The 26,147-nt window shown below is 43.9% G+C and overlaps 1 protein-coding gene across 1 annotated transcript in view; it reads left to right on the forward strand.

The window, feature by feature from the left end:
- Positions 1-26,147, forward strand: part of SBNO2 (strawberry notch homolog 2) — a 121,686-nt gene that overhangs the window by 41,546 nt on the left and 53,993 nt on the right. The window contains exons 4-7 of the mRNA XM_063290868.1: positions 615-735; positions 18,512-18,679; positions 22,093-22,188; positions 25,301-25,397. Of these exons, the coding sequence (XP_063146938.1) occupies positions 615-735; positions 18,512-18,679; positions 22,093-22,188; positions 25,301-25,397 (482 nt within the window). The remainder of the gene's footprint in view (positions 1-614; positions 736-18,511; positions 18,680-22,092; positions 22,189-25,300; positions 25,398-26,147) is intronic.

Raw genomic sequence — 26,147 nt, forward strand, 5'->3', positions numbered from 1 at the left:
GAATGTAAATCCGCATTCCCCAACCTGATACCATCCAGATCAGCTTGGTGAGGGATCTCTTTTTCCTTCCTGTCTGTAGTCTTTCAGATGCTTTCCCTTTCGAGTTTGAGGACTAGCCTCTTGGTGAGGACGTTACTGCAAGCGACTAAGGCAATGGTAGCTGGGAATTTGGGAAGTCACACATCTGGAGAGCCCCTGATTGGTGTAGGGTGTGAGGGCAGAATCAGCAGTATAGCTTGTCTGATTCTTTTGGTGTGTTTGCTAGACTAGCAGCTGGTAGGGATATGCTAAAATACTTAATTCTGAATCTTTCCAAGCATCCATCGTTGCTTTTAGTGAAATATGGTCATCCTTTTTTTGAAAAGTGTAAAAAGTTATAAAATACATATAAGGGGGTGTAGCCCATATATATGTGTATGTGTGTGTGTGTGTGTGTAATTTTGATTGTTGTATTGTGTTCTTTGTTTTTCACTTTCTCGTTTCTTTTGCTACATAGTTTTGTTTCGTTTTATTCAATAAAGCCCCCCCCCCCCGCCCTGCAACCTCTGCAGTCACAGGACAAAATGCTTTCTTAATGGTGTCTCCAATCTGAGGATGCTTTTTTCTCTTTATAGGCAATATTTTAATACCCCCAATTTCTATACCAATCCCATCAACGGGCAGCCGTTCTCGGATTCCAACTTTGCACCTCAAGGCCTTGCTGATTTCTTACCCAGAAATGGCGACTTCCCTCAGGTAAGACCAAAACTTTTCTTCCCAAAGGTCAGCCTCTGTTGAAAAAGGTAGGTCTTGTGGCCCTGGGGGCTTCTCCCTGGCCCATGTCTCTCTGATTTTAAAGGAGGAAAAAGAAGATAGGAAAGGGATGCTTGAGATAGGAAATCTGGCTGGAAATATGATCTGTGCGCATGATTCGAAGATGGATTTGGGTAGATGGATAAAAAAGAGCAGCGGTGGTGGAAGAAGGGCCTTGATCATCAGCAGTTCCCACTGTCCTTCACTGTTGGCTGTGCAGATTGGGCTTGCAACTCTGCCACGTTTGAAAAGCCATATATTCCCCACCTGTGGAATGCAAATTACACATAGCCCTCAACTTACGACCACAACTGAGACTGGAACTTCCGTCGTTAAGTGAGTCACGCCTGATTTTACTACCTTTTTTTTGCTGTGGTTGTTAAGTGAATCACCACAGTCATTAAGTGAATCATGTGGTCGTTAAGCAAATTCAGTTACCCCCATTGACTTTGCTTGTCGGAAGCCGGCTGGGAAGGTCGCAAATGGCGATCACATAACCCTGGGATGCTGCAACTGTTGTAAATACATGCGGTTGCCAAGCACCTGAATTTTGATCACGTGACCGCCACAGGGACACTGCAATGGTCATAAGTGTGAGGATTGGTCATAAGTCACTTTTCAGCACTGTCGTACCTTCGAACAGTCACTAAACGAATGGTCGTAAGTCGAGGACCACCTGTACCGATAGAAGTTTCTAACACCTTAGGTGGCCCTTTCCACTTACTTTTTTGAGGAATAAAGCCACATTCTTCAGAAAAATGCATATCTTCTTGGACTCTGGTCAGAGCTGCAGCTAGAGGGAGATGGCAGGAAAAATTAGTGAAAAAGCATCACTTCCAACTTCTAAGAAGCAAAAGTGTTTGATCTCCCAGGTCTGCATTTCCAGAAGTTTGCATTTGCTTCATTGCACAAAACCAGTGGATGATGTTTTCTGTGTCTCTTCAGGAAGAACATTTGGGGTGTGCCCAGCTTTGTGGCTGCTAATTTCAAAATACCTGCATTCTTCCTTCCACCCTTGTTTGGTTTCTATCTATATTTGCAGTATAAATGTGAAAGCTTTTTCATCTTCTTGGCTTGTGTGGGAGATGAAATTATGGGAACCTAGTTACGTTGCAGCCTTGTCAAGAACTCTACAAAACGTACTGCCCACTCGCGGTAGGTTCTGCTCTGCCTGAACATTTGATGCCTAAGAGAATCAGTGAGTGCAAGAGAAGCTGCCCCGTGTCGTCTTCTGAAACCCATCTACTCACCAGGCTATTGCACTGCCTAATTTATATACAGAAAATAACTTTTATCGGTCTTTTTACCTGAGCCTGAGATTTCAAATTGGGAGCGTGGTGATCTCATTGGTCCTTCGCTTTGGCACTTATGAATGAACAGGCAGGAGACAGATCTGAGGGTGTGTAGCCAATTACCTGGAAGCAGTTAAAGCTCACTTAATTATAAGCTGTGGGTCAGGGCACAGTTCCAAAAAAAACAAGTGCCTTACGGTTAAGGCTTGTCTTTTGGGTGTTTTATGCTATTATCAGGTGAGCTGATGATCTTTGTAGGAGATGGAAGGACAGCCCATTTTTCCTTCCTCCCAGGCACCTGTACCATAGTTTTGAATGATCCTAGACATATACAGGTTGTCCTTGTTTATTGACTGCCTCATTTAGCGACTGTTCGCAGTTATGGCGGTGATGAAAAGGTAACTAGGACCAGTCCTCACATTGATGACCTTTGCAGGTCTATAAAGCAAAGGAAAGCTGAAGTAAGATCATAAGTGCAATCACGGTTTCACTCAGTGACCACTTCGCTTAATGACTGAGTTGCCAGTCCCAATTATGGTCACTAAATGAGGACTACCTGTATGTTAGTTCTAGTAACAGTATGCATGTATTAATGTATACCCTGCCATGTTTCTCCTATTTCTTACTGCCCAGCAGGAATGTGGGAAGATAGACCCTGGTCTAGATATGATGAATTGTTTGTTTGCCTTTTCCCAACAATATGTCTTTTGTGCAGCTACACCTTTCCATGGTGAAATTTGATCTGGTCCAGTAAAAGCACTGTGTAGTCACTTCCACATTAGGCTGTCCTCAAAGGGTGTCCCTTTGGAAAAGCTTTCGGAGGACATCCACTGGTCTAAAATGCTACCAGCAAATTGTGATGGGCATTTGGACAATCGGGCATCTCGGCTTGTGGTTTGTTGTTAGTTTACCATGCTGATCCCGTTGTCGCTGGGCTCAGTTTATTGTCATTGACTCTACAATTAAGGGTCATCTCTTCTAAGCCCTTCCCAAAACAGGGCTGCAGGGTGGAATTTTGCAAATGCTGGATCCCTGGCAGATAGTTAATATTCCTCCACTATAGAGTTCCAGCTTCCCCAGGCAGTCTGATCCTCTGACCAACCACCCATATATAAAGAAATCCCTACAACTTTCCAGGCTAGTTCTCATCCTGTCCTCCAGAGCCAATTCCTTTGGTCTCTGCAGGAATTCCTGTGTTGCTTAAAATGCACCTCCTTCCATCTCGAAGCCCTTGGGCAGACTTGATTCCACATCGGACGTTTTCTCAACTATTCCTTGAGCTTCAGCTGCTGTGGGTGAGGAGCTGGGCTCTCATAGATGGTGGCCGTCGCTTTCTGAATTGTTCTCCCTCTGCTGGACGCCAAACAGGAACCTGACACTTCATCAGTGACCTGTGGAACTGGCTGGTGTAATCATGGAGGAGGAAGCAATTGCTTCCCATAATACTGGAGGGAATATACTAGAAGCGGGTGGCGGTGCTGCCCTACTTAGATCCTGCTTATGAGTTTCTTAGCCTTTCAGAAATGTTGGCTTCAAATGGGTTGAATTGCCTACAGCCCAGCGTTTTTCAAACTTGGCCACTTTAAGATGTGTGGACTTCAACTCCCAGAATTCCCCAACCAGAATTCTGGGAGTTGGAAGTCCACACATCTTAAAGTGGCCAAGTTTGAAAAACACTGCTGTGGCCAGTGTAGCCAAGGGCTTTGTAGGTTGGGGACCATGTGGGAGTTTTATATAAGCACATTGGAGGGAGTTAAGGTGTGAAGACTGAGTTTTCATCTGATCTCATAAAGCTTTTTCTGGGAATCTGACATTCTCATTCTGCTATTGATGGCTAGTATTGCCTCTCCTTTTTTAACCTAGCAGTTTGCTGAATTGATCGTCTTTTCCCCCACTGAGAGTGCTCTTGATCAGTCTTCCCTAACCTGATGCTCTCCAAATGTACTCTCCAAATTTCTAGCTAGCATGGTGGAAAGCTGGCAGGAGCTGGGCTTCCAATCCCATCATCCCCAACCAGTGGGACGAATAGCCGTACAGAATGAAGGTGCTGGAGGAACCTGGAGGATGCCAGGCAGAGAAAGCTGCTTTTGTTACAGCCCACTGGTTGTTCTTGTCTCTCTTCTTTGTGTGTGTGTGTGGGGGGGAATCTCTCCCTCCTGCCCCCCAGCATTGTTTGCATCATTAGCTGCTTTGTTAAAATTGGCACAATGTTGCTGATCGTCACCACTTTATTTTTGGGTCAGTCCCGTTTTGGGTGACGGTGATTAATCCCGAGACACACGTCTTTGGCTGTAAATTGCGTCGGATGGGATAAATTTGGGTTTAATTCGCAAAACTGCTAGGGCAGATATACCCACATGAGCAATAGTGAGAACAAGGAAGACCTCCCCCGCGTCGGCATTTTGGGGGTTTGCTTTGCCCAGTCTGCCGAAAGTGGAAGCCAGGCCAGTGCCTCTTCTGCTCTGCAGTTCCACCCGTTTCTCTGTCCAGAGGACGTTCTGAGACAGGTGCCCCGTAGCAGAGCCCATCGGACTGGCTGGCACAGATTCTCTTTTCTTGTCCCCCTCTTGGCAACACTGGGTAAGAAACACCTTACTCCCACTTATTTGCCCAGATTCCTATTTGAAGCTACATTTGCTGGGTGTACTACGCTTTCTGAATCTTAAACATTTTGCAAACGTGGTATAAGAACATAACGATAACTCTAGCTGGTATAGAAACCATACTGCTCCTCGTGGTAGTCATGGTTGTGGCTGATTATGGGAAGAAGTGTGAACATTGGTGGTAGAGTGCTTCTGAGAATATGTAAAGTGCACTTCTCACCATTGAATGATTCAAGTCTGGGGTTGGGTTTCCAAGGTAATATGTTCCCCACCACCTGTCCTTCAAGTAATAAGATTCCGGGATCTCTACTAATCCCTTAAATTAGAAGTGCCAAGGAACCGGATTTTTTGTCTGCTGAAAGGTGTCCTGCCCGCTCTAAACGGAGCAGTATAGCCTTCAGCATGTTTTCAACCCCAAATTTCTTCCCTCTTTCTCTGAGCTGCTAACTGTCAGGTTTCCTCCCTGCATGGTCACATGCGGCCCCGAAAGCACATTTTCTGAAGATAGTTTTAGGCAGGATGCATAATTGGTTCTATTGTCAAATTGTACTTCTCATAAAAAAGTGCAAGACTAGCAAGAAAATTCGAAAGAAGGTGACTTTCGACCTTCGCCAACCCAGGTATAAGTACTTATTGAACTATCTTAGACTCTTACTCTTAATTAAACCTTGATCAACATTATTCTATAAAAACCAACCAATTAATCATCAAAACCCAAAATCAATACTTCATTTTTTTTTCACTTACAAGCAAATGTCTTTTTTCTTTAATTCTGTACTCTAACTTTTCTGTATTTTGTATTTTAATCTTTTCTGAAACTTTAATAAAGTTCCTATTTTAAAGAAGATTGTACTTATCATGAGGAAATATTGCCTCTCTGTACCTCTTTTCCAGTTTATTTGAATCTTAAAAGTAGTCCCTGGAGATGAACTTATTATCCAGTAGGATCAGACCTGGGATAAACGATTACGTCCAGTGACTTTGAAACTATATTCCTCTGGGTGCAACCTAAAAGAATTAAAACTAATTTCCAGCCTGTGCTGCCACCTCTCCCCTTCCCAACCAGCAAACTGAACTTGCACACTTTTTCTCTTGCATCCTCCAGATGTTTAGAAGTCAACTCCTGTCATTCCCAACGAGCTGGGAAAGGCCACACCAAAATTTGCCAGAGCTGGCAAGCCGAGCATGAATAATTGGCCTTCCAACCTATAAAAGTTTGGGACTTGTTTCTGCTTCACAGCAATGGAGACTGGAGGCTTTCAGTCAGCAGCTGGATAATAATCATCTGTTGGGAATAGTGTAGAGCCGTGTTTCTCAACCTTGGCAACTTTAAGATGTGTGGACTTCAACTCCCAGAATTCCCCAGCCAGCCAGAGTTGCTAAGGTTGAGAAACACTGGTGTAGTGTGTAGGGGGTTGGACTTGATGACCTCTTAGGTCCCTTCCATTTCTGCTATGAAATCTGGAGGACACCAGGTTGGGGAAAGTTCCTGTCTATATTCGGAAATAAATCCAAAATTAATCTAGGCATTCTGTGTCTTCCACCCCTCCAAACAGAAGACCATATGCAGAATTGGATAGTTTGTCCTGCTCGCTGAAGCAGGAATCTTTTCTGGAAATATCGCACGGATGCTGATGGTTTTGCATCCAAAGTGCCATGGAGCAGGCCAGGAACCAAAACAGCCCCGTTGTAATCATAATATTTTTAAAACGTTTAATGCTCTCTTTGGCTATAGCCGACAGCTTTTAAACTGTAAACACAGCAGATGGAATCCTGCTTTTGGAACCTGTATGCAACTTGTCTGTTTGTTGAGGGCCAGCCTGGTGTAGTGGTTAAGGCATCGGGCTAGGAACCGGGAGAAAATGGCAATGGCAAACCACTTCCGAAAAACCTTGCCAAGAAAACTGCAGGGACTTGTCCAGGCAGTCTCCGAGAACTGGACATGATTGAAAGGATTAAAAAAAAAAAAGCAAGTTGATCCCAGGCCGAGGTCCCGCAATGCCAGGCTGTACACTCCCAAAAAGCAGCAGGACCCCAGACAAACTAGGATATGTGGATTCCTTTCATGTATTGTTAAATGAAATTCCAAGTAAATATAGTCAGTATGGTTACTCTCCAGTAACCATGCTGACTACACTTAATTTTCTTCTTTTGCCTGACTAACAATCACCATTGGAGGTCTCTGGCGCTACTCCCAAGATGGTGGGGGTCCTATTTAGTTTGGGGGCCTCAGCTTCAGCACCTCTAAATAAGCCTGACTTATTTCTTAAAAAAAAAAAGCACCTTATTGCCCCATCCTCCTAGAGATTTGCTCATACATGCTCATGATTCATCCTGGCTGGGGCTGCTCCTCATTTGTCTTCTGGAGGTACTGGAACCCTTAATCACAAACTAAGAACTTGATATATTTAAAAAACATTTTTTGTTGTTGTTCTGATCTAGGTTCAGCAGAGACTTGAGGCTGAGGTTCGTTCAGGTCAGGGCGTGCGGCTCCCTTTGGATACGGGTGCAAGTGGCCGCTGGCTTCGCGCGGTCCAGTTTCGGACTCTGCACCCCACGTTTTAGGCTGGGATGGAAACCTTGCCGGTTTCTCTTTCAGCGCAGTTTACGACAATCCTTGTGAGCCTTTAAATTTTAACCTTTGATTCTGGTCTGCCCGGCCGTCTGAACAGAACGAAGGGAGAAAAACAAATTTTATGAAGCAAACAACTGAAGAGTGATAAGGCAGTGGGGTGGGGGTGGGGGGTGGAGAAGGGGGGCAGCCAGGATGGGAGTTTGGGGGGGGAGAACAAAGTTGCTGCTGCCCACCGCCTCAACTCTGGCTCTGGGGTGCATGTCTGCTCTTTGTTTACAGTGGCTCTGTGGTTTAAATTACACGGCCGTACAGTAATTCTGTGCTCATTGCCAGTAATTTCACTGACTTACCAAGCAAGCTTTATTTCCTGAAAGTCAGGCGGGCTGGGCTTAGAGGAAGCAAAACGCCATCCTCTTGGTGACTAAACCAATCGCTACCAGCAGAGAATTTTTTTTAAATTTGGGGGGGGGGGGAGGAACCGGCTTTCTCCCAACCTTGCTTCGATATTGTCACCATTCTTCTCCAGCACCAGCACCGTCTCCTCCTCTTCCTCCTCCCCCCCCATAGGATCCACTCCTGGGGTGCGTCTCTCTTTCAAACCTCTCCTGCCAGACCTTCAGTCTCCATGCCTCTCTTGGGCTGGCCCCTGACACGCGAGCTGTCATGAATCAAACCCTGCCGGCCTTCACAGTAGGAAACGTCCGCTTAGCCACTCTGCCGGAGTCCAGCTTGTCTCGATCTCCGTTGCATGGTGGCTTAATATGTCCCAGGTGCAGTTCTGGCTCAAGTATGCTTCGCTCTTCAAGGTAATTTTTCCTCCCTCCCTGACTGAGGAAGAGTGTTGACCTGGATGCATACGCACATGCTTTTTGCTGGGGTGGTTTGCAGGAGAGGTGTGAATGTGCAGCTGTTTGAAGAAAAAGACGGGGGGAGTTTTCCACAGTGGCCTGTGGGCTTTAGCAAGGAAGAGGAAAGGGGCTTTACCAACAGATTCATTTGGAAGGGAAGTTTCAGAGGAGAGCATGGCTTTCTGTTCTGAAAAAGGAGCCAGGAAATCAGCAGGGTTGGCATGTTTTCTAAAGTATTTTCCCCCACGGCCAGACTTAAGTCCAGTCGGTCTTTTCTGAACTCTGCATGGGCAAGAGGGCGAGACAGTCTGTGCTGGCAGTTTGCTTCTGTATCTCCCATGGATTTAGATAACATCTGCTCCCCTGAACAGCGGAGGAACCCTCAAAGGTCTTTCCTGGAATTTTGGGTGGATCCACCACAAAGTGAGCATCTTTCCAAGAGCATGCTGTAAAATCATTGGGCTGTGTGTGATGGATAGATGAGGAGGCTTAGCCAGGAAAGAGGAGTGATTTGAAATGAGAAAGTTGGTAAAAACATCCTGAACTTCAGTTTGGCTGCCTTTAAAAGCCTTGCCTATATATTGTATATATTGAGGCTAATTTCTCAACATTGTTTACATTGGAGTCTTTATTGTTTTTCTATTGCTCTTTGGGTGCCACCGGTGAGTGGAAGGTGTGATGCCAATAGATTGTTCTCCTTTTCATGGCTACGTTTTTGGGGTGTGTTTATGTCTAGCGCACTGTTTAAGATGTAGTCATACCAAAACCCTGATTAAAATAGTGTGAAATATCATACAGTTGACTGTCATAAAAGACCTTGATTCCAACCCTTGTTTATTCCCAGTCACATCACTCTTACCACTTAGCCTGTTCCACCTCACAAAACTGTTGTGAGAATAAAATGGGATCTCACTGGATGAAAAGCAGTGTAAGAAAGATAAAAATTAGGCAGGAGGATTTTGACCTGCAAAATGCAAGTTAAAGCATCATTTGGAAAGTCTGTTTAAAAAAATACTGTAAAACAAAAGTAGGTGCTTTTATTAATTAGCAATACTTACTCTGTTTTCCAACTAGCAGTGTTAAAGTTGGCTTGGAGAAAGCAGATTAAAGACAAAGCAAAGCAGAGAATCAACTCCCCTAGACCTTTAGGCTAACTTTGATTTAATTTCTGTGAAAAATACTCAGGGCTTAAATTGCTTAGATCTGGAGGACTGGAAAGGCATGATCAAGAGGCATTCTTTTTTGTGCCCTGGAGATTTACATAATTAACAGGATAATGGTGATTATGTTTACTAGTTGCTTGAAGCTTTTCGCCACTAGCAGCACACAAGTATTGTAAAGTTTTTAGCACGTGTGGGAAATACAGCTCAGCCACTTGCCAGCAGCATCAGCCCCTTAATGCCATTAAATGTTGAGCTTGTACGTGCTTCAAAATCCTTTGAAACAGGTGCTGCGTCAAATCTCTGTGAAATAGCAACTTGGTTCAGAAAGAATGTATTTAGCTAAACTCTGAAAATGACTTGGCAGTAGAGATGGCAATCTGCCTTTTCTTACCCCACATCTTCCCCAGGTAATAAAAAGTTTCTAATTTGCGCGTTTATTTTTGCAGAGAGCCAGCAGGACCAATGCCTCTGAGTTTCATCTGTGCATCTGTCTTTTTAGCCACAGACTTTGCCTGCCCAGACAAAGTTCCTTGTACCGTATTTCTTAACGCTTTCTCATGCTGCAATCTATCGCATGTCTGTGATGGAAATAATAGGAAGTTATCCTGAGTGGAACGCAGCCAACCCTTTTCAAGGAAGGATTTTAAACTCTATCCCTTTCTCCCACCCCCTCCAAAATAACCCATTCCCTGAATCTTCCTCCTAGTTCAGTTTTCACCCTGGTGCATCAAATTGTGGTGTTCGTGCTGTGACTAGCCCTTCCTTTGTTCTTAGCCATACAAAGAAGGCAGAATTCCATGTTAATTTCTTCTTAGGGTGTGTTTTTTGTGAAGGTTCCCCACATCTAAAGGATTACATGCATCAATGTACATGGTAGGACTCTCTACATCACTAGCTTAGGGAGCTTCTTAAAAGGAATGGGATAAATTATAAGAGCAAGGTGAGTTAGTGGTGGCTGTCATTCCCTTGTTTAAAATTTTTTTTTTTTATTTTTTCATTCCTGATGGCAAAATAAACTCTCGGCTTTTAGCAACAGTCAGCCCAGATGCCTCTTTGCACCCCGCTTGTGAGTTTCTACCATTTTCCGTCTTAGTGCCGCTGGAAAATAAGGAATATTTCATTGTAAACCACCCAGAGTCCCCCATTGGGGGAGATGGGTGGTGACATAAATTTAATTAATTAAATCATAATGAAATAATATCGGTGTAATTATAAACACGGAGCATTTGTGAGAAACGCCGCAGCGTAGGACACTCTGACGTTCAGCATTCCAGCCGTACCTTTTATTTTTTCACTGTGCCTCATATATCCTCCCTAATGTTCCCCCCACCCCCCGTATGTTAGTTGTGTTTTTGCCCCAGGACATAAATATATACAGTTATTTATTTATTTATATTTATATTTTGAATTTAGTCACCACCCACCCCTCTCAAAGGGCAATGTACATTCATAACCATCATATGGTTCCCTTTTGGGGTAAGGAATGTGATGCAGGAAAAAATAAGAAATAGTAGGCCAAATCAGGTCGTGGGATGAGAAAAAGAAAGGGAAATACAGCTAAATCTGCTTTACCCTGTACCCACCTCTCTGTTTTTTTAGGATTTCATCAATGATAACCTATCGATCAAAGCCAACTCTTTCACAGCACTTACTTCATATCTACGTCCATTCATTCTGGATCCAAAGTCTTCTCTTTTTAGCCCATTCTCACTTCATTCAGTTTGTTTTTATATTTATCCTGGCATATCCAACTCTACCTTCAATAAGACAAAATTGGCAGAAGTGTACTCTTAGGCTTAGCTATTTTAGCTTCCTTTCAGCAAACATCATTCCTTGCCACAGACCACATGCTACCCACTATCTTTCTGTCTGTACCTATTATTATTATTATTATTATTATTATTATTATTATTATTATTATTCAAATTTAATCACCACCCATCTCCCCCAAAAGAGGGACTCTTAACTCTTAACATTTCCCCAGCCATTCTCCTATCTTTAAGAAACCTTCTACCAAGCTACCCAACTTCATTTATTTATTTATTTGTAATTTTAACCTTTGCAGCTGCCCACTCTCATGAGACTCTGAATGGTTAACATAGATTGAAACAGTGGAAATATTAATATTAACAACAACAACAACAACAACCTCTAGTGTCTATAGAGGGAGGAAAAAGAGCCAAAGAATTGGATAACATTCAACCTCAGTATTTGCTTGCTCCAGAAGGATCTTTATTAAGAGAGGGAATGCAGTATTTATTTATTTGCTCATTCCATGTATATATTTTCAATTTATATAACCACACACTCAGCACACAACTCAGCGCAGCATACATCATTAAAGGAACATAAATAATCCTAACTTCACCGAACCATTCATTCATTCATTCATTCATTCATTCATTCATTCATTCATTTAATCGTATTTTTATTACCACCCATCTCCCCCACTATATCCCTTCAAAATATGTGGAACTGGCACTGTATATGTTAACATTTATAAGGGTTTTATATGCTTTCTACCAGAAAAGTTCTCTCATTCCTTCTTTGGAAGAATGGCTAATTAAATTTGGGGAGTGTGCTTCAACATCCCATAAAAGTAGGTGGGATGTGGAATTCAACTTGGTGCCACATCCAAAATTTGGGTGTTCTTACCCGTAGAATGATCTCTAACTTCGTACTGCTTACTGTTTATAGCTTTGTTTCTGATGAACTGCATTAACCAAGTACGTTCAATTTGATGTCCGGTCATGATAATTATCTGTACCTTATCTTTGTTTTCTTCTACGCTGTCCATATTTCTTAACTATATTCCTTTCATTTACGCTGTCTCAAAATATTAAATAAACAAAATAAATAAAAGAAGACGGAACGCTAATAAATAAAATAATGAAAGGACATAGAAAAGCAAAAACATAGGAGCTCGTAAGTGCAGGGAAGAAGAACCCCCTTCCAATGGGTAATACCACTCCCAGATCCAACGCCTGAAGAAAAATCCAGGGCTTTAATGCCTCCCAAAAGGCAGTCCGGGTCAGGGCCAGCCAGGTCATCAGTATCCAGTTACTATTCCAGTATTATTGCAGTGTAAAATATCTCAAGAACTGTAGGTGACCTTGATGCCTTGTCAGCAATGAAAATGACAGTGGCAAAGAAAAGGGAAAGAACCAGAGGCACATAGAGACAGAACGAAGGTGATTTGTAGAATTTTTCACCTTACAGTGACTTTAGAAGTACTAAGACTTTAGTACTCTGTAAGGTGAAAAATTCTTAGTACTTAGTACTTCTTAGTACTAAACTTAGTAGTAAGTACTTAGCTTAGAGGCTCATCCACACACCCCTAACTCCTGCTGAGAGATGCCTTGTTAACCGCCCATTAAGAAGATGCTCTTCTGATACCGTCTTCAGCTCCTCCCAGCCCACCACTGAGTCCCCCTAAGTCATGACTTTCTCTGAGAACATCTCCAAACATAACCATGCTATACGCACACGTGGTGGTGCTTCAGTGGTAGCCACGGGGACAACATGGAAGGACAGGGACCTGCCCAGCCTTCAGTTGCTGAGGGCACACTCCCGCCCCTCCAGTTGATGGAGATGTTCCTCCATGTGTGTTTTGGCTTAGGCAGCAGGAATGATTGTGCACCAAGCAGCTGAGGTTCAGGGGCAGCCAAGCATAGCATGGCCAGCCCTTCAAGGTAGGCCAGGTCAGGAAACAGCCACCACAAGAAATGCTAGGCTTCCCCTTTATTGATCTAGGCCAGTGTTTCTCAACCCTAGCCACTTCTAGGTTTGTGGACTTTAATTCCCAGAATTCCCCAGCCAGCCAGCCAATTCCCCATTCTGCTGGCTGGGGAATGCTGGGGGTTGAAGTCCACACGCCTTAAAGTGGCCAAGGTTGAGAAACACTGATCTAGGCTCTAAGGCAGAATCTTGAAAGCCTGACAGTGTTTCTCTTATACCCAAGAGAATCAAGGCAGGCCAGTCTTGAGTTTCTTCCTCACTCCCTCCTCTCTTTCCGGGTTAAGCCGATCTCTTTGCAACAGCTGCCTCATATGTTCTCCAAGGCCATCTCCACACTCCTCTACTGACATCGGTTCCTGTTAGCCCTGCGAGGTAGTCCAGACAAGAACCACAACCAGGAGTCCTAGCTCTGTCTTCATTGTAAGGTTACATTAACTGAATCTTGCAAGTCTGAAAGCATTTCACGCTTCCTCTCCTTTTACTCTCTGGAAAACTAGAGAAGATCCCTTCTGAGATGCTCCCACGCCCTCCCTCCTTCTGTGGGCTGAGATATCTTTTACACGCCACCGGTTGTCCAGTCTGCAGCTCCCCTTCCTGTCTCCCAAGGTCATTCCCACAGCCCATGGCAATTCCTGAGTGTCACGGATAATGAAATATCCCAGCCCACAGGCAATTCATGTGCTGCAGTGGTGCTGGCTGAAGCGGGGGACCCTCTCACCAGTGCCTTTGAACAGCAACCCCCGCAGCAGTTTTTTTAGACAGGGAGGGGCACAGTCCGTCCCACCCCACGGATCAGGTTCTGTCTGTCTGCTATCAATGCTCGCTTCTTCCTCCCAGGTCCACCCCTCATCCTCGTCAGGGAATGCGATTGGTGGACATTTCTCCCGCTGGCAGGTAATCCACCAATCGCATTCCTTATCTTGTTCCACACTAAAGCTCTCAGGAGAGCACTACTTCCCGCCTTTGTTGCGAGGCGGGGTCGAAATTGAAATTGACGTTGGGACAGACCATATTATGCTGGCATGCTTCTGTGCCATCTCACAGACTGGAAAAAAGCATGTGAACCCAGCTTTCTGATGTGCCCTCAATTGCTTATATTTGCACTTGGCTGCCATTAAAGATGTAGCACCAGGGTGACCGATGAGCAAACGTTTCCTTTAGGACACAAATCTTTTTTTCTGTAAATCAGTTTTAACGGACCTTCAGTTTTAACGGACACTACTTCTCCCCGGGCTAAAATGGAGGCAAAAGCGGTCGAGGCAAGAGGTCCTGACCAAATGGGCGGTGTTCAAGGACCTTCCGTATTTGGGCAAATTCCATGCCCCAACCTCTTCCCCTGGATTTTTCCAGGGCCTTCCCTGTAATTGGATATTTTGGAATATCGTGTGTGCGTGTGTGCATGCAGCTCATTACATTTTTAGTTGGCTTCCAAGAACCACCGAGATTGTGGTGAAGATGATGGATGATCCTGGAAGGATCCAAGCAAGCTTTGCAGCTCCCCTCCCCTTTTTAAAAAAAGTTGATTTCTTTTTAAAATGCATCGGCTGAGCTTCAGAAGCAGGCTTGTAAAATACTGTAGGTACGTTAAACCTGCTGGAAGCTGAATGCAGCTGTTCTATCTTTAGAAATTGCTTTGTTGATTTCTGGCACCTTGATCTTGGGTGTCTTCAACAAGAGATTTGGGGAACAAGCTATGGATTGCCAGACCTGTCCTGGGGGAAGTCTCCGATAGTTTATTTTGCTTGCTGGGTTTATAGCTCGCCTTTCTGTTCAGGAGAGCCAGCTCTACCATGCTGGCTGTCTTTCTTTCCTGACTATCCATCTTTATATACAGCATCATAACAAATTCTTTGATAAGATCTTAAAGAAGCTCGGCAAGGTGAAGAAAAAGGACTATTTTCTTCCCTTTCAATAGCAGATTTATATGGAACGGGATTGGATCTAGACAGTCTCCATTCAATTAACAGGAAATTTCATCTAAATTTCTATGCCAGTGGTATTTAACCCATATAAGGGCTGCCTCAGATATTGCCTGCTTTTCCCCATATGGGTGTCTACATGTTATCATTGACATAACAAACGCTTGCTTGTTTGCATGCAGCTGTACTGGAAATTAACCATTTCTTGGCACTTCAGCCCTAAATTTTTCTCATGGCAGAAATGGTTGGGGGAAATTTGAAAAATCCAGCCTTACCGAACAGTGTGTGCCAAATATTATTTTGTTCTTTATTTCATAATGGTGAAAGACCAGCAAATTAAAAGATTAACATACCAGCAAATACAGGAGTATACATTCAGGACAAACGCATCTTAAATAGTGTAACAGGAATGATTTCCTTTAAACATTTCAAAAGGATGCTTGTGAAAGGTGACTGCAAGGACCAAAACAGTCTTGGGATTATTTTAATAATTAATTTAATACTTTAATAATAATTTAATAATTCCATCATCTTGATCTGAGACCAGAAAGATTTATGTGCTGTTCTTCCAGGAACCCTGAATCTTTGTGTTTCTGAAGATTCCTTCCTGAAAGGGGCCTTGCAAGAACATATGAGCAACTGTCCAGTGATGTTGGATTCACCGTAAAATGAATGGGAATTTTTCTTCAGGGACCTTAAATTAAGAAATTGAGACTCCGGGGATAAAGTTGCATTTAGTCTTTGTAAGGCTCTGAAGACCTGGCCGTCCTCCAGACTCTTGGGTCAGGCAGTTAGGCGTGCTCTGTTGGTGATGTGGTTTTGTTTGGGAGGTTTGTTGTTTAACTGGGCTGTCACGAGTTTATACTGTTGGGATGGTTTTAATCCTTGTACACCGTCCAGGGTCACTGCTGTGAGATGGGCAGCTCTATAAATCATTAAAATAAAATAAAATAAAATAAAATAAAATAAAATAAGGTCTCCATTTGCCATGAAGTCACCAGGAACTGGGTTCGACTTACAGAAACCTCTACTTTAGATATTTTTCTACCCAGATTGTCCTCAGTTGTCATGATAGAGATTAATTTTATTTGGACGACTGAGTCCTTTTTCCACTGAGGTTTGCTGTATTGTTGCTCCGTTGTTTCTATGCATCTGAAATAGAACTAATAAAAAAGAAATGTTACCCAGATCCATGGTGGCTGTGGTGGTGGAATACTGTCCTAAAAAGAACCAGACTGGGTATTCCCCTTTTTTCAGAAGAAAGGCAGCATCTTAGTGGTTAAAGCATTGGTCTAAGGCGGTATTTCTCAATTTTGGCCACTTTAAGATATGTGGACTTCAACTCCCAGAATTCCCCAGCCAGCATGCTGGCTGGGGAATTCTGGGAGTTGAAGTCCACATATCTTAAAGTGGCCAAAATTGAGAAATACTGGCCTAGGGTTAGGAAACCCAGATTCAAACATACCCTCTGCCTTGGAAACTCACTTGGGTTCAGTCAGTCCAGCCTCTCTCACCAGGTTGCAAGGATAAAAATGAAGGGCAATTCTTAGGTAAGCTACTTTTTGCTCTTAGAGCAGGGTTTCTCAACCGGGTTCCGTGGCACCCCAGGGTTCCACGAGAGGTCACTAGGGGCTCCCTGGGAGATCACAGTTTATTTTAAGAATTATTTCCAATTTGGGCCACTTCACATTAAAGAGCTAAGTTTCCTTCTTTATTTTTAGTTTAAGAATGCTGTCAGTGAATCTGTACAGGCCTACGCATGAAAGAAATGGAATAATTTTGTAACTTCTGTCCCCATTTGAGGCCTGAAAAAATATTTCAAGGATTCCTCCAGGGTCAGAGGGTTGAGAAAGGCTGCCGTAGAGGAAAGCTGGGATAGAGATCTTACAAAGGTTCTTTAGTTAAGACTCTAAAGTGTGCTGCTATCAAGTGAAATTATGGCCACCACTGTGAATGGCTTTAAAAGGGACTTTTTGCAAAATTCTGGGAAGTCAGCCTATCAGCACTACCCAACCCAACAGCTGTTTTTTCTCTGGAATCACTGGCAGTCTGCCTTGAACATCAGCTGTTGGGCAACGGCAGTGGAAAACAGGAATGGCTTTTCTGTCTGTGCCTGTGAGCTTTGCAAATGCATCTGGTTAGCCACCATGCTACACAGAAAGCTGGATTAAATGAGGTCTTAGCTTGACCTAGGAGAGCAATCCTTCCCTCCTTAGCTAACAGAATTCTTGCTTCACTTGTAGAAGGCTACAGGTTCAGGTCTCTGCCTCTGCTAGTAATCTGGTATGGGAAAGATTCTCCAAAAGCTGACTGTCAGTCAAAGCAGTTGCTGTTGTTAACAATCTTGGGAAAGGATCACAGTTCCAGGGTGAAGCAGCTGTTTAAATTCGCATTAAGAAAGATCTGAGCATTGCAGTGCTAGGAAACTGGTGCCTGGTATACAGGTAGTCCTCACTTAATGACCATTCATTTAGTGATGGTTCAGACAGTGCTGAAAAAACCAACTTACTATTGGTGCTCACACTTACAACCATCACAGCGTCTCCATGGTCATGTGATCACAATTTGGGTGCTTGGCAACCAGTTTGCATTTATGACCGTTGCAGCATCCCATGGTCACATTATCGCCCTTTTTGACCTCCCCGGCTGGCTTCTGGCAAGAAAAATTAATGGGGAACCACGTGATTCACTTAATACCACATGGTTGGCTTAACGATCACAGTGATTCGCTTAATGACCGTTGCAAAAAAGGTTGTAAAATTGGGTCATACTTGCTTCGTGACCACTTCGCTTAGCAACTGAAATTCTGGTCTCAATTGTGGTCATTAAGCGAGGACTACCTGTATATCATTTTAACTCCAAGGTCCATCACCTGGGTCAGTGCACAAGATAGTGGTGCTATGCCTGTAAGGAGATACACTTTGAATGGGAGAGAGAGTTACTTCCAGAATTCAAACACTCAGCCCTCAAATTAATTTTGTTCCTTTGTTTCTGTTCTGTAATTGTTGAGTCATACCGCTGTGCCTCCGTTTTTCGCTCTGCCTACCTAATCTGGTGTGCGGGCCTATGCATGGGCACATTCAGCTTCCAGATATACCCCAGACCAGCATTTCTCAACCTTGGCTGCTTTCAGATGTATGGACTTCAACTCCCAGAATTCCCCAGCCAGCCCTGTAGACTGCAGACTGCAGACAGCCCCTTTGCTCTCGCCCAGGAGAAGCGAATGGAGTGTAATTAAATGCTGCAGGTGGTTTATTCCGTGCTCACAGTCCATTAGAGCCCATTGGAGCCGGGCAGCTTATACATTCAAATAAATAAAAATAAAAATTAGTTGCAGTGCCAGAGATCCGTTTTCCCCTAGCTGCGGCCTTTAAGGTGATACGAACTGCAGCTGCCATCATCGCTTGCCAGCACAGCCATAACCGGGGCTGTGCAACCTGTCCAGCAAATATCAAGCTAGAGAAAGGAGGCCTGGTGTTCTAGATCCTATCAACTGCTTGCCCTCGGGCTTCAGAAACGTTCCGGAGACAGGCGATCCTCGTGAGCGATAGGTGACACTGTCTTTTCTCCTAACCCTGCAGGATTCTGCATACCTCAACGAACTCTCCAGCAACTCCCTTTTCTCCTCTCCTGCGGACTCCCTCTCGGATATTGCTGATGCTCAGGAATTCCTGCCTGCTGACAGTCTCAGCCAGGTGCCAACGATATGGGACGTCAACGTCAGTGTGCCACAGCAGAACCAAATAGAGGTCAGCCCCTTGTCTCTCTCTCTGCCCGGTCTTCTGATTCTCCCCCTTGGTTTTCTAATGCGTACAATTATAATAGTTGTACTGTAAGACAATACAGGTAGTCCTCGCTTAATGACCACAATGTCAATTGCTAAGCAAAACGGTCATTAAGCAAATCCAACCTGATTTTACAGCCTTTTTTGCAGCGGTCGTTTTAAGTGAATCATCGCGAGCATTAAGCAAACAGTGTGGTCATTAAGCAAATCATGTGGTTCCCCACTGGTTTTGCTTGCCAGAAGCCAGCCGGGAAGGTCGAAAATGGCAATCACGCCACGGAATGCTGCAATGGTCATAAATGCGAACTGGTTGTCAAGCACCCAAATCATGATCATGTGACACTGGGGACGCTGCAGTGGTCATAAGTGTGAGGACCGGTCATAAGTCGGTTTTTTCAGCACTGTCGTAAGTCCGAACCATCACTAAACGAATGGTTGTGAGGACTACCTGTATAATTAAGGATACCCTTAGTCTTGAAAAAAAGGATCATAGAGTTGGAAGGGACTTTGGAGGTCTTCTAATCCAACCCCCTGCCCAGGGCAGGAATCCTCAGACCAACTTGAAGGAATGGCTGACCATTCTTTTCTTGAAAACCTCCAGTGATGGAGCCCCCATGACTTCAGGAGGTAGGCTGTTCCACTGCTTAATTCGTCCTTATCTCAAATTTGGATTTCCCTCTGTAAAAGTTCCACCCATTCCTGAAATCAAATACATTTTCTCTGCACACATGCTTAAAAGATTGCCCCTGTTTGATGCAAAAAAAGCTCCTTTTTAATTCAGCTATTAATCCAAGCCTGCCGGCACCATATTCCTTCAATTTGGGGGGCCTGTCCATGGGAGCTGGGGGGTAATTAGCTGACTGATTGAATGCTGCTGGGGAGAACAAGCATCGACATCTGATTACCTGTCGACGGAATTTGTCACCCTTGAAACACTTTAAACTTCCCCTACTCTGCTGTCCAACTTCCTGCTGGTAATTGTGACTCAGACTTCCAGTAATGGAAGAGACTTTTTTTAAAGTCTGTGTGGTTTTTTTTTTTAAAAAGGGAAATAATTACAGTATGTTTGTGCTTTTGGGGTTTATCCAGATTTCACTTCCGTTTCAGGAATGCCCTCTTATGCCCTTTTATAGATAACCTATATCTGGGGGTAAAGTTGAAGAAGAATTTGGAGAAAAGCTTTTTTGAGTTTTACTCTAGCCATTGTGTAGCTTTTTCGTTTTGGCAGCGTTGCTTCAAACTTAAAAACTACTGTGTGGCTTTGATTACTCAAAGCAGTGATGGATTAATGTAGTTGTCCATTGCCTTTTCTTGCATCAGTGGTTAGATGTAGCTTCCTCTTAAATGTGAGTGCTTACTGTCCAGTTGAGAACCGGTTTGGTGTAGTGGTTAAGGCAATGGGCTAGAAACCAGGAGGCCATGAGTTCTAGTCCTGCCTTAGGCACAAAGCCAGCTGGGTGACCTTGGGCCGGCCCCTCTCTCTCAGCTCTAGGAAGGAGGCAATGGCAAACCACTTCTGAAAAACCTTTCCAAGAAAACTGTAGGGTCTTGTCCAGGCAGTCTCCGAGAATCAGACATGATTGGAGAGATTAAAAAAAAAGCTGTCCAGTTAAGTGATGATGATGGAGGGAAACTTGTGACGTGGGGGCTGCGTTTACTTCTTTTTAATTTTTTAAAAATAATTTTCTTAGCCCGGTGTAATTAGCAAACAAAAGGGATAATACTTCCATGATAGTACAATAAGAATCTACACACATCACAGTGATTAGAATAAACTAAATATAAGGGGAGAAAGAGCTTAGAAAACAAGAAGAAATAAGATCCATATGATATCAATGTAAAATGTATTCAATCCTTAAACTTATTATTAAATCTAGACCATATAAAAATATATTATTCCACCCTCTCATTTTAGAATATCAAGGCATTTTTGACATTGATAAGAAACAAATCTCTTGGATCCCTTTCTTGACATCAGGAGTACAAATTTCCTTCTGTCTGTGTAAAATAATTATTTTTGCCGAGCTCCAAGCTTGATAAAGCCAAGTTTTTTTCAAATTCCATTGTGTCAGATTCTATAGTTGGGGAGTATAGTTCAACATCCCATGTACATCTTCAACTGCGGTCTTTGACCACTGTACTATTTTCCCCCAAACATATGTTGACATACAGTATATGCTATATAACATGAATGAAGTGAACATATAAATTAGAAAGCCTTCAAACTTCTTCCAGAGTTATGCATCTCATACCAGAGATGCATAAAAAGAAGAGAATTCCTGTCTTCAGGTTGCAACTTACTTACTTACTTACTTACTTACTTACTTACTTACTTACTTACTTACTTACTTATCAAGTTTATAAAGCCACCCATCTCACAAATGTGACTCTGGGCAGCATACAATAAAACAAACAATTAAAACAGTCTTAAATAACCATTAAAAACAATTTAACCTAAGTATAAACAAGACCACGGGAGAATGCGTCCGAGTCTCACACATATTACAGCTTAACACGCAATGCAAGAGGAAAAATGGATGGGGAGGGAAGAGGAACGGAAAGAGCAGATTTGGGGCAGCAACGCCTTCTTCTGTTGATGAGTAGGGAGAGGCTGTCTTGCCCTTTGATATTCTTGATATACCCCCCCTTTTTTTTATCCTGTTTGCTTTGACATTCTCTTTGATCAAGTGCCGCCGCCGAAGATGGTGTGGGCTCCCTGCAATGTAGCTATCCCAGGGCTGTTGACATTTGGAGCTTGAGTGTTAATCGTGACCGGACGGGGCACAGGAAAGCAAATCACCCTACAGTGCTCCCACCTGGCTGATGATGGGGCTCAGTTGATCTCCCTTTGTCAGAATGATCTTCCTGGAAGACGTGGAGTAAAAACATCCTAATTTCTCGAGGGGAATCAGCAACCAGCCTATGCCTCCCTTCTGCTCAGGGCAATCAAAAATGAAGGGCAAAATCTGTAGGTGTGCATATTTCCAGCAAAAAAAAAATGTTTTCTGCTGTGTTGGATCACTAGTTCATTTTGCCCACTGCTGTGATGCAATCGGGACTCTTGGGAATTCACCTAGGAGTTTTTTTGACCCCTGCCTAAGGATCCAGGGGTTCGGCCAGAGCATCTCTGCCACCGGAGCAGCTACTGCCCCTCCCAATATCCAGCTGAAATAGAATGAATCATAAAAGTGGCCATGAAAAAGCAGTAAAGGCATGTAAGAAATCCCCACTTCTCAGTCAAGCCTACAGCCCTGGAAATCTCCCATCCACCGATTAACCAGGTTCGGCCCTGTTTAGCTTCTGTGCCCCGATGAGGTTGGCTGCACTTGCTCTTAACAGGGTCCTAATTTCCCTACCTCCCCTTCCTCTTCTTTTCAGGTCTTGCCTCCTGATTTGGAAGGTCTGGAAGGCTTACAGGGAATAGATAACCACGTCACTGCCACTCAGGACATCTCTCGTCTTTCAAGCATCCAGGTAAAGGAGAACTCCTCTTCCTCCTCCTCCCCCCCTTCCCCTTCCCCTCCTCCTCCTCCTCCTTCTCTTCCTTCTCCTCCTCCTCTTTCTTCCCCTTCCCCTTCTCCTTCCCCTTCTCCTTCTGATAGTCAGTCAATTCAAGGCAGCAAACATACCTAATACTTCTGCCATGTATTTTCCCTTCAACAGCAATAACGACAGTCCTGTGAGCTGGGCTGGGCTGGGCTGAGAGAGAGCAACTGGCCCAAAGTCAGCCAGCTGGCTTTCATGCTGTAGGGAGGACTAGAACTCACCATCTCCCAGTCTGGTTGAAATTTGGGTAGAGGTTGTCCTTGCTTGTTAATTGTGATTTTATTTCTGAAGTCATCCAAATTTAACAGCATCATAACATCCCCTACCTGGGCCCTGTGATTCTCATTGAAGGCCCTTCCTTGGTGGTCCTACTCAATGAGGCAGGTTGGGGAACTTCTGATGGTGGCACCTCTCTGTAGAATCCCCCCCCCCCGAGCCTCTTTTGAGTCTCCATTTGGTGCCCTTTTCGTTTTCTTAGGCCTTTTGAAGCCTCCTTTTCCTGTTTTCAGTGGTGTTTTTTTTCCCATTGGGTTTTCATTATGTAGCTGCTGCTTTTAGCTTTCTAGGCTGTTTTTCATCTTCTTTTTTCAGATTGCTTTATCTTTTCTGTAATGTTATATGTTTATGGTATGTTTCTACCGAGTTGTACGTCAGCAGGGAAGGACCTGTGGCCATTGAGCAGTCTAGAACTGGAGTTGTTGGGAGTTGGGCAGGATACAAATTTAAATCGTAGTAGTAGTAGTAGTAATAATAGAAACACAACAGAAAAAAAGAAAAATCCCATCATGTATCTATGGATCAATGCACAAAAGTACAAAAGCTACGGAGGGCTTTCTCTTGACTCTAAGGGCAACTTGTAGGGAGTTGAGTGTGGAGAAGAGTATTTGCTTTCTGCGCTGTATGCAGAAAGATTAAATTTCTAGCACTCCCATTAGAAGAATCAGATACCAAGTGATGAGAAGGATCTTTCAGTGTCTGAAATGCCTAAGATTCTGGCACCGGCCAGAGTCGGAGACCAGTATTATTCTGGCTGGTACATGTTGAAGTCTGGTCTGCATGGATTAGAAATAGGAAGTATCTTTGCAGTTTAACTGCCTTGTTTACTCTCTTCTCATAAAACCTTGTTTTTACGGCCCTTTGTTCTTGGGGAAGAATTTGATAAATGCATAGCTCTGCCATTTCCTGGTCTCGCTATCCCTTCCAGCTCTGGACATGGTAGGAACCATCCAAGGTATCTGGAGCAATGGAAAGTCCTTCCCTGCCTGTTGTCCAGGATTCTTTCAGCCTAGAAATCTCAGTGCCAAGTTTGTAGGGAGAAGGCCAGCCGCAAGTAACCCCCATCACCCTAGTCCGGTCTTTTTCAAACTTGGCGACTTGAAGATGTGTGGACTTCAACTCCCAGAATTCCCCAGCCAGCTTTGTAATCTCTCGGTAACTCTGGGAGTCAAAGTCCACACATCTTAAAGTCACCAAGGTTGGGAAACACTGCCCTACTCCAAAGATAGCCCATCTCTCCTGTTTTTGACACCACTTGTTTAATGGTTTCCCAGTTGGGGCAGATAAGTTGAATGAAGAGTTGCCATATATTGTCCCTCCTAAGAGGAAGACTCCTCTTCAGGGTTCCAGGCATCAAGCTGTGTTTCACCTCTTGACTTTTTTGCCTCTTCCCTGCTTCTTCCATGTTTCCTTTACAAGAAACCATCAGCGTTTCAAGAATGCTGAACATGCTTTGCCTGGTGGTGTGGACTGGCTTTGGGGCCTGGGGGTAAAGGAGGAATACCCCATGGGTGGTGTTGGTTGGGATTCCTACAAAATTAGCATCAGGAGTCAACGCCCTTATCTCACATTTGAACAGCTGCAATTGTGGGGCTACCCTTGAAGATAGTCTAGAAAACGGTTTCTCAACCTTGGCAACTTGAAGATGTATGGACTTCAACTCCCATACCTGGCTGAGGAATTCTGGGAGTTGAACTCCATCCATCTTCAAGTTGCCAGGGTTGAGAAACACTGGTCTAGAAGCTTCTGTTGATCTACTGCTCATTGGTTGGTTCAATGGGGCAGCTAGGTCTGATCCTAAAAGTGATCTCCTGAGCCCAGTTGAAGTTGATGACATCAGTCTATAAGTTCATAAATGGCTTAAGATTGAAAAAATGGCTTCCTTCAGTAATATCCAATCCCTGTAAGAAGATTAACTGGGGAGAGCCTGCTCAGGATCCACAGATCGGTATGACCTACAGAGCAGTAGCCAGGAACAGGGCCTTCTTGGTGGGAGCACCCCAATTCTGGAACTTTACCCCAAAGGAAATACAGATGTCACACCATCTCCCCCCACCCCCCACCCCACTGGCTGTCTTCTTTTAGACAACAACTGAAGATACGCCTGTTCTTTCAGACATTTGTCAGGAAGCAACTGTTCCAGGATCCGTTGTCTTTGAGATTGCTTATTATATAACTTCTATTCTTTAAAACAGATCTTACTTTAGAGAATGTTCCTTTTTAAAAGAATTGTTGGTTTATTGCTGATGGACTTATTTCAGACTGGTTTTATCCCTTTGTAAACCATTGTGGTTTACTGGAAGGAACCGTGCTGTAAAATTGCAGTGAGTAACAACAATAGTGCGTGGTGGTGGTGATAATGATGATGATAAAAAAATAACAGAATGAGGATATTTCCTGCTTGATTCTGAGGCTTTAGCACTCACCACCTGAGTCTGCTGTGAGGAATAATCATATTTCCAGTTACTTAATAGAAGTCAAGGCTTTTCAGCTATAGGTTTCCTGCTGCTCTGGGTTACTGTTCGGAGAAAAACAGTTACATCACATGCATCTCTTCTGACTTCCTATATTTTATTAAAAGTCTAAGAATGTCTTTTAAAGCCAGCAGGTACTGAGACAAAATTAATATTTTATAGAGAATCTGATTTAAATGGTGGCCCTCCCTTATCTCCACCTCTGATTTTGGGAGCCTCAGTAAGAGACTCCCCACCTCACCATTTTGCTACTCGCATGTCTGACATTTCTATTTTTTATTCCATTTCAGTCCCAAACTCAGGTAGAAGAGGAGGAGGAGGGTGATGACGACGAAACGGAGGAGCTGGGTCACACAGAGACATATGCTGATTACATCCCTTCCAAATGTGAGTGGGGCAAAATCCTGGCCGTCTCCTCATGCTGTTCCTGCTTAGGAATGAGCAGATCTGCTTCCCCAACTCTTTATTTATTAAACAAATTTATATAGCCACCCAATTCACACACAGTGACTCAGTAGTCCCAACTATTGGACTGCGGTTCCCAGAATTCTCAAGCAGCAAAGGCTTGGCAATTCTGGGAAGGGAAATTTAGTCCTCCTAGAGGGAACCAGTGGAAGGCTGGGGTAATATTGAGCCATTCAACTTCCTGACTCTGCAAATGCTTGTAGCCTCTGCTGTGTGGGTAGGAGAGGGTGGGGTAGGGCGAGTGAGTAGGAAATTCCCCAGAACTCCTTACAACCAAATTACTATTTCCCTCTCAGTAAATATGTAAACAATCCTGTTTACCACAAGTCCTTCTTGGGCTTCAACATTATAGTAACGTGACAAGGGACAGTGGGACCAGTGACCCAGATCATGACTTCCTGTCCAGGGGCTTTGTCCAAGGAGAGGCTAGATAGCATTTGACTGGGACGCTTCACTCTGGATTCCTATGTTGAACAGAGTTCGACTTGATGGCTGCGTGATTCTTTCCCAGCTGAAGGATTTGGTGATCCAGGGAAGCAGCTTTTGGGTCAACAAGAGGCCCCCATCTCATTCCACCCCACGGGATTGCCTTTGACTCGATCCACATGTTGGGCAAATTCCAAGTGTGGTTTGCATGAAGTTGACCTGCCATGTTGTGTGAAACCAACCATT

This window comes from Candoia aspera, chromosome 1 (genome assembly GCF_035149785.1).
Source record: "Candoia aspera isolate rCanAsp1 chromosome 1, rCanAsp1.hap2, whole genome shotgun sequence".
Classification (NCBI taxonomy): domain Eukaryota; kingdom Metazoa; phylum Chordata; class Lepidosauria; order Squamata; family Boidae; genus Candoia; species Candoia aspera.